The sequence below is a fragment of the Erigeron canadensis genome, unplaced genomic scaffold (assembly GCF_010389155.1).
Source record: "Erigeron canadensis isolate Cc75 unplaced genomic scaffold, C_canadensis_v1 Conyza_canadensis_unscaffolded:31, whole genome shotgun sequence".
NCBI lineage: Eukaryota > Viridiplantae > Streptophyta > Magnoliopsida > Asterales > Asteraceae > Erigeron > Erigeron canadensis.
Window position 1 is genome coordinate 233 of NW_025215723.1, and position 12,325 is coordinate 12,557.

The window sequence follows — 12,325 nt, forward strand, 5'->3', positions numbered from 1 at the left end:
AGAAGAGACGATGAAAATGATAAATCCTCCTAACCAATTCTTCTAAAAATTCTCCTAATATATCCACTTATTAATATATGTAATCTATTAATTCTCTTTTCTATTTTACTCTTTGATTTTTTACATATCACAATCCTATTAATTAAGAGAATTTATAGGTTAATAACTTAAGAGAATCGATTATCTAAAGATATTAAACACCAAATACTGTTAATACTTAATTAGTCCCGCACATAAATTAACAATTTGTATGTATATAACATAACATAAAAATTAGGGCACAAGAAATTAGGCATCCATCCCTTCCATCTTAAACAAACCAAACCACAATTCTGGTCTCTCTCTCATCAAATTAATGGCGAATTCGACAAACTCGCCGGAGAAACCATCCACGACTGAACAACCACCGTCACAATCCGATAACCCGAATCCATCTGTTTCGGATCTACCCGATCCATCACCGTCATCTTCCACCGTTCCACCACAATCATCATCAATTCCCCCACCAGCAAACCCTAACCCTAATTTACAACAACAGACGGCCGTCGCACCGCCGCCTCAGATCCAACCGTACTCCACCGTCCCTCCTTCTTTCCGTCCGCCGGTGCCTCTGCCGTCTGTTGTTCCTCAGTTCTCTCCAATTCCAAACCCTAACTTTCAAAATCATGGAATTCCGCCTCAGGGGCAGGGTCAGGTTCAGCCGCCGGGAGTTATGATGTACGGGCAGCCAGGTCAGCATCCCGGTCAACCCGGTCAGCCTCCAGTTAGGATGTATTCGCCCATGCCTAATGGTTATCATATGGCTGTGAATCCACCAGGTGGGTTATGTCCTTCCAATTTGTGAAATTCATTACATATTTTTGTGTATATATATACATGTATAAATTAAAAAAGTGTGATTTATTTGAATTTAATCAAAAGTGTACATTAAATAATGATAATTAAGTCTAAATTATGTAAATTTGTGGGATTACAATCATCAAGTTGATTACTTTGAGTGTTCTTACTGTGAAAAGTTTTTTTTTTTTTAATAACAAAACTCCATGTATGTATCCTAAATGCTTGAATTGTATTGATATGTGGTTGGAAAGTGGAATGGACTTGTGAATTTGATTAATTAATTTATGTGTTGGTTGTTTGATATATAGATACAAATGTGTGTATGTATAGGTTGCAGTTTAGTATATATGTGTGTAGTATTACTGTATTAGTAATTATAGAGTCTGGTGGAAAGCAATTGGGAGGAGTTTAGTGTTGTTGGTTTAGGGAGCAGTCATGACAAGATGTTTTCTGGTACAGTTTGAAAAACGTTGGAAGGCTCTCGGTCATATCGCAGTTTCTTAGAGACCCTTGATTCATTACTCCCACAACTTTTTTGGTATGCAAGCATTTTTTTGACTAGCTTCCTTCATTCTCCTTAACGTAGAAATAGAAGAATATAAGTAGAAAAAGTTTAGTTTTAATGATCCAAATTGACCCCGTTGAACGAAAAAAGAAGTCGCTTGTAGTTTGTCATGCTAAACAATTTGTGCCATGTTAATTTTTTAGTAGGATTTTATCTGTAGTCTACTTTCCCTTTAATGGGTTCTCGAATCGTGATTTGTCGGCAGCAGAACATGCTTGCAACTGAGTGCTTCTTGCCCATTACATGCCAAGGTATCACAATCCTTTCAACTACACTATTTGGTTTCAATTCTTTGCATCTGTTACCGTGCAATGTAATATAATAGTTCAAGATGTAAAATTTGTGGAACACAATTAAAGTGTCTTGTCACAATGAATTGGCGTATGTGAGACTTTGGAAGTCTCTTGTTTACTAAATTCAATTCTTCACGATTGATGCATTGGATATTTTGACAAGGCCACTACTTTTCAGGATGCATGAGGTAAGCTGCTTTGTACTTTCATGATCTTGAATTCCATATTCTTGTCCTCAGTTACATTCAGGTTGTCTGTTCAGCTGGTGTGCTTATGCTGCCATCTCTAATTGCTTGTAATATTTTGGGTAAAGACTGTTGATTAGTTTTTGCTGTTGAATATGACTTATTGTGGAAGTTCATGAACATCATACTTTCAAAACCGTATTCATTTTCTGGACATGTTCTAACAAGTTTGCATAGTATGTTTGTCTACTTTTTGCAGGAATCATACGTTATGCCCCTCCGTACCCACAAATGATCCGACCTGCATATCCTCTAAGACCACTTGGTCCGGGAGGAGTTCAAGTATTACAACGCCCTCCAATGATGCTTGTGCGGGGTCCAGTTCCTACCATCATGAGGCCACCTATTAATCCAAACATCCCTCAAGCAGAAAAGCCAATGACCACAATTTATGTTGGCAAGATAGCATCAACGGTGGATAATGATTTTATGCTCTCTCTCCTGCAAGTGAGTTTGTTGTCTCTTTTTCACTCTTATTTATTGGAAGAAAGGTGTTAAGAGTTCTTGGACTTACATGTATTAATCTCTATTGAAGCTCTGTGGGCCTGTTAAAAGTTGGAAACGTGTTCCAGATCCCACTACTGGGGCTTTGAAGGGCTTTGGGTTTTGTGAATTTGAATCCGTGGAAGGAGTTTTACGTGCTTTACGGATTTTGAGCAACTTAAGTATTGATGGTCAAGAGCTTATGGTATGGTTCAGTTTTCTTTATCTTTCATTAATTCTTTAGATCCTCTTTCCTTTGATGTTTTAAGGCTGGATTTATATTCTGTTGATCATAGATGTTGGTTAGGTTGCTCATACTTCATATGTTTATCATTTTGCATATAGTTTCAACCTCTATGATCGACTGGATCAGTTAATTTTATAAAGGTTCCTATTCTTTTAAACATTTGTGTCAATAATAATCAGTAACTTATAGTATTCAACTACATATCCTTTTACTGAATGAAATGATATTGGAGGCAACTTATGACCTGTTTGACTTATATATTTTTTAAGAGAAGTGATATTACGTAACCCCAGTTAACCCATACATGGGTAAATATTCCAAGTTTCTATGTCCAATACAAATGCTTAATATTTATTGCTAGTGGTCAGGGGACTTGATGTCTTTAGGAGAGGTTTCAGGTTTGACTCTCATCAAGTAATATTTTGGGGGTGGGCAGGGTAAGGTTCGAAAACCTTTTCCGTATGTTCTATATGATTATTACTTTACTTGTATCTGGATTTTGGATTTACAGTTAAATTTTGATAAGGCAACAAAAGAGTATCTTAAGCGTTATGTTGAGAAGAAAAAGGAGAACACGAAGAATCAAAAAGCGACAGATGCTGAAGGTGCAGTCAAAGAAGAAGACAAGGAGGAACCTCCGAAGCCTTCTATAGAGGAATTAAAGGAAGTCAAGAAGGAAGATGATAATAATGAATCAAACAAAGAAAATGATGACTACTCTACCTTTGGTCTGGTGACGGATGATGATAATGAAGCTGACCGTGAAGCCAGTGCAAAACTTACAGGAATGATAGAAGAGAGGATCAAGAATAAACCTTTACCACCTCCACCTCCTCCCCCACAAATTGCTCCTGATGTTCTAGTTGCTCCAACCTCTGAACATCTAGCAAAATCCAGGGATGGTGACTCAGATTTGGATACGACGAGAAATGGTAAGTAAAGATTTGCCTGGGGGTTGCATTTTACATTTTGAGATTGATTTATTATTATTATTATTATTATTATTATTATTATTATTATTATTATTACTATTATTATTATTATTGTGACATGTAATCTCAATAGTTGGTTTATAGTTCTGGATGAAGTATTTCTGCCTTGAATTATTCATGGGTCAAATAACCAGCTCCATATTAGTAGCTGTTTTAATTGATAAAATGACAGTTGTCACCTATTTTTGTCCTGATTTGAGAGATTATACCCTCATCTCACAAGTGAAATCTTTTTAATATCTTAAAGATCTTAAGATTGTTCTGAGTCATTTAATGTATTGTCCAACATTTAACGGTACACTATCTCATACCACACGTTCTGTTTATTTGATTTTGACCATTAGCGCTTTCATAATGCACATCTAAGAACCAACTTTGTAATTTGTTCACTTGCTTTCTCTGGCGGTTAAGGTGTCCTAATTTATTGTCGGCTTTTCTATGTTGGAAACTCTTGCTTTATTACTTACTGATCTTTTACATATACAGTGGAGGATAGAAATGATGAAGAAATGATTAGCAAAAGCATACCTCTCAGTGAAAGCGAGAAAGCTGAAACAAGTTCACCCGACCGGAATAATAGGCGGAGCAAAGACAGAGATCGGGACCTGAAGCGTGAAAAGGAACGCGAATTAGAAAGATACGAGAGAGAGAGGGAGCAGGAACGGGCTAAGAGAGAGAGGGATAGAGAATACAAAATACGCGAAGATGAACGGAGATATCGGGCTCGTTTGAAGGATTGGGAATCCCGGGAAAAGGAGAAAGAGCGAGCTCGCAAACAAGAGAGAGAAAGGGAAAAGGAGAGAGAACACGATAGAAAATCTGAGATATTTGATCAAGAAAATGATGATAGTTATAGCAAAAAGAGAAAATATAGAAGTAGTGGGGAGGAAAGAGAGGAAAGAAAACGGAGGTTAAGGGAAAAGGAAGATGATATTGATGACAAAATCAGAGAGGAAGAAGAGACTGCTGAAGCGAAGAAGAAAGAAGAGGAAGAGAGAGAGCGGCAAAAAGAACAACAAAAACATGCCTTAGAAATTCTGTCTAATAATACCACAAATGGATCTGAAAATGCTATGGCTGTTGATGGAAGTTTGTTAGAAATTAGAAATAAGGCTGTTGATCACGAGACCAATGATGTTGCGACGGAGCTTGGAAATGGGATCGGTAAGTTCAAATTTAGAGGTTGCAATTTCAGTTCTTCTCTTAGATAAATAGGTTAATTCGATCTAAATTGCAAAACCTACTCCAAAAGGGAACGGAAGCAAATGAATTTAAAGTCATTCAAATTGCTCGAGTGTTATTTTGTCATGATATTTTCAATTGCAATAATAATCAGGATTGCTGTACTAGTTCGGATAATAACCATTACTAGATTAATTGTGTATAAAATTAATATTGTGCATATGATGTTGATGGCTTGTCGCGACCTACATAACAAAGTGATGCATTATGTCTACATTATCTTTTGATTATTTGCTTAAATTTAACTCTGGGCAAAAAATATTGGTGGGTCAACATGGCATGAGTTTATTTGTTTTCACTAATTTTTCTTTTTCGCTATTTTTTTTTATTAATATGACAACATTCTGTGGACTTCCACATCACAGGTAACAATGCTACACAAAACGGAACTGGTGAGGATTCTGTCATGGTATCTGTGGCTGCATCAGAAACAAAGCAAGGCAACACTGTCCAGACCAAGAAGTTAGGGTTTGGTCTTGTGGGGTCAGGAAAAAGAACTACCGTTCCTTCTCTTTTCCACGAAGAGGAAGATGAGGAAGCACATAAGGACAAAAAGATGCGGCCTTTGGTTCCAATTGATTACTCAACTGAAGAATTGCAGGCTGTCCGAGAAACTACTCCCCTTGCACCTTCTTCTAGTTTGGCTGCAGCAGCTGAATTTGCAAAGCGAATTGGACATGCAAGTTCGAAAGAAGAAAGGCCCGAATCAGAAAGAGAACGGAGTAGACGGGCCCATGATAGATCGGGCCATCGGGATCGGGAGGAAGCTAGTCGATCCAGAGATGAGACCAGAGAGAAAGAGCGTGAGCGTGGATCAGAGAAAGTAAAGACACCAGATAATAAGAAACTTTTGGATGCAAAACAATTAATTGACACAATTCCGAAGACCAAGGACGAATTGTTCTCTTATCGGATAAATTGGGCAGTTTATGACAAGGTTGGTACATTCTTGCATTAATATTTTCATATGGTTATTCTGTTACTTGTATAAAATGGGTTGGTTTGGGCTGTATTTATCTACAATTCACAATTGGGTAAAATTTGAAAAAATAACATTTACCTGTAATTCAACCCGTCTGACCCCGCCCATTTTGTCACTCTTAGTATTTGCGTCTAAAGGTTGATAACCGGCGACCGAAACCGGCCCACAATCAGCTGCCTCTACATAATTTGGGGATATACCTGACTCGCTCTCTGGTAGCTTTGGGGGCATACCCGACTCACTATATGGTGCTATTTGTGGTAATGATGCCCCCACTCATTATCATATGAGCTACACGCCATTGGCATACGTGTTGTTCATATTGTTTTGAAAAAGCTAGTTGCAAAGTTTATTAAAGGTCCTTTGAGTGCACACTATGTATCTAGTGGAAGAAATAGTTTCTTTTGGTTGGGAAGTTTTTGTGACATCTAGGGGATATTTTGGATGTGTGTTGAAATAGACATGCAGTAGAATGTATAGTTGTCAAAGGAGAGTGCTTTTTGCGCCTAGGCAAAAAGTGCGGCCGAGGCCCATTAAGGTCGCTTGGATGCCTAAGCCCAAGTCGATAACGTGAAAGGCACAATTATGGGAAACCAAACCAGTTTCAATAGGAACCTGTTTTGATTATGGGAGAGGTTTTTGAAAACAGGTTTCTATTCTTTTTAGGTCTATAAAAAATCTATTTTTCTCCTATGTGTGAAAACCGGTTTCCATAAGGATTTTCTATTGCTCTGTTAGTAATATGTATATAGAAACCTGTTTTCCTTGGGTTTCTATTCTTATTTTAGAGCTATAAAAACCAGTTTCCATACTTAGTAATGTATGTTTTTTCTTTAGTAATTGTTTTTGTATTTTTCTATATTCTACAATAGATGATTTCAACATAATTATGAATAATTTGGGTTGAAGTTTTTTGCTTTCAATTTATGGTTAGATTTTTTTAAAGGTTTTTGGTTGAATAACTATGGGTTTTAAATGGTATTTAGTAATTTGAATGACATTTGGTTTCTTTTTACCAAGTGAGTTTTTTTTTCGTGCCCGCGCTTTTTTCGAGTTTCTCGCCTAGGCCCTATCTGCTTTAAGTGCGATTTCGCCTTTGACAACTATGGTAGGACGTGATTTTCTGTTTGGATGTATGACAAATTTTGATTATTCAAAATTAAATGAATGACCAAAAAGAAAAATATTGAAATGTGCCTTCGCTCTTCAGAGATCAGAGTTGAAGTTTCACAAATTAGATTAAAAGAAAGGGGGTACTTGGGCATATGAAGATAGCTTTTGATAATTTGTTTGAAAACTTATTCAGCTACTCTATACACTCTTACTAACATTTTATATCTGTTTAATGGTTGTTTGATGATGATAAACAGAATGGATTGCATGAAAGGATGAGACCATGGATTTCCAAGAAAATAACAGAGTTTTTGGGTGAAGAGGAGATGACCCTTGTAGATTACATTGTGTCAAGCACTCAAGAACATGTGACTGCAAATGAGATGTTTGACCGGCTTCAATCTATTCTTGATGATGAAGCGGAAATGTTTGTGCTGAAAATGTGGAGAATGCTTATTTTCGAAATCAAGAAAGTGGAAACTGGTCTTGCTGGGAAAACCAAGGCTTGATGCATCTTTTTGTCATTGTGGTATTTCTAAGTCGTTGTTATAGATTAGCACATTTCTTTCAGTTACAATTTTTTTTTTCCCGGTTAATTTAGATAAGTCAGCCATTAGATCAATTTAACTGAAATATGCATGGTATCACAAACTAATATCTCCCAGTTGTCTCCTGAATAATTCTAATGTAGAATCTTTGAACGTATCACATGTTTGACGGAAAAAGCATGCTCATCTTGTAGGTTTAATCATTTCCCAGGAGTTAAAGTTGTCTGATGCTTCCATATATATATATATATATATAGAGTGAGAACATATTAAAAATAAGAACAGTGAGAACAATTTTTCATCATTGGATAAAAAAATTTAAGGGTCAAGATCAATTTGGGTATATTTGAAATATTATGTAGAATTAATGGTAATTATGTCTTTTTACAAGTATTTTTAAGGATATGATAGTAAATGAAAAAAAGAAATTAAATAAAATAAAAAAAATTATGCATGCACGTTCATGACAGTTTTCAATATAGAAAAGAAGTTACAAATTCAATATAGCAAAAGAAGTTACAAAACTCATTATGTACTCCACGTGCATACATAGTTTTGTAAACTTAAACGTGGATGCGCATGTTTAAATAAAACAGGGTAGTAATCTATTATATATACATAAGAAATTTAGTCATACATTATTATTGTATAATAATATAACTACTCGTATTATATATCTTTTTTAGAGTAATGAAGAAAAAAATGCATCCTTGTTTATATAGTTAATGAAGCAAAATTACATCATGTTTGCATATGCATCCATTTTTTTTAATATAATTTGTGCATCCAATTCGAGTTATGTATCTACATTTAAGATTTATTCATCTTTTTTATATAAAAGTCGTGCATAAAAAATTAACATGACTTGGAAGTATAAAAATATAACATGACTCGGATCTAATCATTTAAATTGGATGCATAAAAATTAATATAACTTAGATGCATAAAAATTAATTTCACTTGGCTAGTTGGCTACATAAAAATAACTTATATGCATAAAACCAATTTGACTTCGATCTATTAATGACAAAAGTCGAAAACAAATACAGGAGAATGTTGAGTAAACAAAGGCAAATATTGTTGAGAAATTTTGAAATTTAAATAATAAACAAATACAGTAACGTATGAGGCTTGATTTGATGAAATGGAAACTAAATAATTTAATATGAAAATTCATATACAAATACAATCATGGTATGGAAGTTGTAAAGTAGAAAACTATCACGGTTATTTTTATGTGGAGATAAAAAAAAAATATTAACAATTGTAATTTTCAATTGTCTATATTACCCTTTTTACAAGTTGATGATGTGGAAGTTTCTTGTTGGTTTTATATGTTCTTATTTTTAACTTGTTCTTATTGGATGGCTCCCGAAAAGGGACCATATATTTATATATATATATATATATATATATATATGAGAGGTTATTTGAGAACTCCTAAACAAAAAAAGAACCTAAAAACTCCTCTACACCCTTGGATCAAAGAAAATGGATGGACAAAATTAAAAATAAAAAACCCCTCTCAACACTAGAGGGGTATTTTCGTCAGCTCTTTTTTTTTTCTCTCTTACTTTAATAGAATTCTATCTAATTCACTAAAAAACTTTTATCTCACAAACCGTAAATCGTTAAACGAAAAGAAAAGCGTGGGTAGTCTTAGAATTTCGTCCTCTTTCATTAGATATGCGATTCGATATACTTTTAACGACTTTTTAAATTTAGTTTTTTTTATCACGTTCATCTTACACATGTGTAAGTTGTACTTACCCGTGGGCAAGTTGTACTTATCCCTAATACATCCCGTTCTAGGGTTTAGGGTTTGAAGCTAACCCTCGCGCTTCAAACCCTAAACCCTGGAGTGGGAACCCTCGTCCTTTTTAGGTTTTTAGGGTTTAGCATTTAGGGTTTAGATTTTCCAGGGTTTTTAGAATGTAGCTTCCCCCTCGAATTAGCAATTAAGCTTTAGGGTTTAGGGTTTGAAGTTGTAGGGTTATGGTTTGAAGTTGTAGGGTTAGCCGGCTAACCCTACAACTTCAGACCCTAAACCCTAAAGCGTACCGTGTACCCGCTTTAGGGTTTAGGGTTTGAAGGTCGAGGGTTAGCCGATAAGCTAACACTCGGGCTTCAAACCCTAAACCTTAGAGCGGGAACCCTCATCCGTTTTAGGTTTTTAGAAAGTAGCCTCCCCTCAGATTAGAAATTAAGCTTTAGGGTTTAGTATTTAGGGTTTTACAATGCGTCATCATCATTTTTGAACTTTATAAGTAACTTACCCATGTATAGTTTGTACTTACCCATGGGCAGGTTATACAACTCACCAGTTCCAGGTCTTCCTTACACATGTGTAGGTTGTACTTACACATGTGTAGGATAAACGTGATGGAAAAAAAAAACGAAATTTAAAAAGTCATCAAAAGTATATCGAATCACATCTTTAATGAAAGAGGACGAAATTTCAAGACTACCCATGTTTTTTTTCCATCTAACGATGTACGGTTTGTAAAATAAAAGTTTTTTAATGATTTAGATATTTTTTGATTTAATAAGAGGAGAGAGAAAGAGAGTGTTGGACAATTTTTTTAATAATAACAAATATACCCTTCCTGATCTTGATAAATGGAGGGCTAAGATTGGTTCTCGCGTTCTTTTTTTTGAGTGGTTCTCAAAATAACTCACCATATATATATATATATAACTTAGCCTCTAGTAAGGAATGAATTAAGGAAGAGACAATTGGGCCTAAGACCAATTGTGATGTCGAGAATACCTAAAGCCCAACCTCGGCGAGAGATATATGGGGAAGGCTTTTGTCGAGAGTGAAAAGTTCTCGAGGACCGTCTGACGAAAGCTAATGGGCTTGGGTCCCATCTAGCGGAGACTACTCCCTCTACTTGAACTCTGAATTCTCTAAAGTAATATGACCATGACCACTCTCCATGATACACTCATCACTTACTTTACCCCTCTAGTGTTTGAGAAAGTCTTTTTATTTTTAATCTAGTCAATCCATTTTTTTGATCGTGTGAGGATTTCTCTGAGTTCTTTTTTTTAAGAGTTCTCAAATAATCTCTCCTTTCTGTAATTTATTAAAATTAACATCCATACATTTTCGTTATATGTTCGATTGAAAATTCTAGGGGTAAACTGGTAAAGGTTCTTCGATCATAACGGAAGAAAGAGAATGCATGAAAAATATAAGATATAATATATATATATATATATATACACACGACATTTGAGACCGGGGATCCCTAACCCGGTCTCGTTACTTGAGCCGTCAAGCACTCTAGCTGTCACATCGTACTGCAAAATGAGCAAAATGAGTTGTATACTGTGCGAGACCGGTAATGGTAATTCCGATGTTGAGATTCGTTTTTGAGACCGGTAGTGGCAATATCGGGTTCAAACAACTTTATTGAGACAATACCGGTTTAACCTATTCCATAAAAAAAAAATTTGGTCAACACTTGTTTCACAAAACACTATCAAATAGTTTCAAAAACTTTTTCTATTTCTGCGGGCATGCATGCATATGTCTTGAACATAGTTTGTATGTTTGAAACTTTGAATGAAGCAACGAGGTCTTAAAAGATTGATTTTGTCTTTGAAGACAAGATTTGAAAACTTGCTTCACTCGACAAAACACAAACGCAATCCATCTTCATCCTCTTTCCACACCTCGATCCCTCTCCAAAACCCTTTCCAACCTGCCACCACCAAAGCTTCTTCGTCCAATCGTCCGGCACCACCATTGCGTTTGTGGCCACCTCCAACCACCACCACAATCCTGTTTTCTGCCTCCAACCATCACAACTCCGTTCGCCGTCGCCAACCATCACCACAACTCCATCTATCTGACGCCTCTAGCTATTGTTGATTGTAGATCTGAATTTGATTTAATCTTTTTCCATATTTGATTCGAGTTCCATGAAGACATTCATGGAAGAAAAACAAATGATCTTCAATGATTTTAGTAAGGTCTTCAAACCACGTCTTCTTGTGGAAGACAAAACGTTTTATGTTGGAAAAACGAAACCAAACGCAACCCAAGTGTTCACTTAGTGGTGGCGTGTTTCATTAAAAACACTCTACACACGCTAATGATTTTCCGAGATCCCTCCATACATACAGCCATATAGGGGTGAGTAGGAAGCACAATTATTAATTAAAAAAAAAAACGACAAACATAGCCTAAGCCAAACTCTAAGATAGAGCATATTACAACACAATATTTTAATGTATATTTAAACATCCTGGGGATGGTTAAATAAAGGATCGGAGACGAGACCAGAAGGAAAACCTTCAGATGTGGGGTATGAAGTTTTTTACTTGTGTTCTCAAGATCGTCATTTGTGAATCTTTTATACATAACTTAATTCATTGATTGTCTACCAAATACTTGGACATTTTTTTATCTTTATTATTATCACACCAATGTAAGGCTTTAGGGAGATATACCAAAGGTTTAAATATTTGAGAAAAACAAATATCCTGTTAGAATCATATATTCTTCTTCATTCCCCACACAATCTTCCCTTCCGAAAATCACGTGCATAAATACAAAATTACCTGTTATCCCCTAAATATTTATAGACAATTGGGGTAGTTTAAAGTAATAGAGTTCGTGTAATATTTAGGCGTTAAAAAAAAAAAACAATTCCCTGTTATCAACACCTGAATCATTTCTTTATTATCACGATTTCACGAGCGATTCTCATTGGTCTCTTCTTCATCTGAATCATCTCGGGTGGAAAAACAGAAACAAAAATATA

The 12,325-nt window shown here is 35.5% G+C and overlaps 1 protein-coding gene across 1 annotated transcript; it reads left to right on the forward strand.

Annotated features, from left to right (window-relative positions):
• Positions 1 to 284: 284 nt before the first annotated feature.
• On the forward strand, positions 285 to 7,707 carry LOC122584473 (RNA-binding protein 25). Its single transcript, XM_043756631.1, has 7 exons — positions 285 to 818; positions 2,143 to 2,390; positions 2,479 to 2,631; positions 3,185 to 3,605; positions 4,152 to 4,829; positions 5,273 to 5,844; positions 7,260 to 7,707. Exons 1-7 carry the CDS (start codon positions 356 to 358, stop codon positions 7,509 to 7,511), a joined length of 2,787 nt encoding a protein of 928 aa, XP_043612566.1. The 5' UTR covers positions 285 to 355; the 3' UTR covers positions 7,512 to 7,707.
• Positions 7,708 to 12,325: the final 4,618 nt, after the last annotated feature.

Coding starts and splice junctions, on each gene's coding strand:
- LOC122584473 (XM_043756631.1), top strand. CDS start 356: ATGGCGAATTCGACAAACTCGCCGGAGAAACCATCCACGACTGAACAA. Junction 2,391..2,478: donor TTATGCTCTCTCTCCTGCAA/GTGAGTTTGTTG, acceptor TCTCTATTGAAG/CTCTGTGGGCCTGTTAAAAG. Junction 3,606..4,151: donor TTTGGATACGACGAGAAATG/GTAAGTAAAGAT, acceptor TTACATATACAG/TGGAGGATAGAAATGATGAA.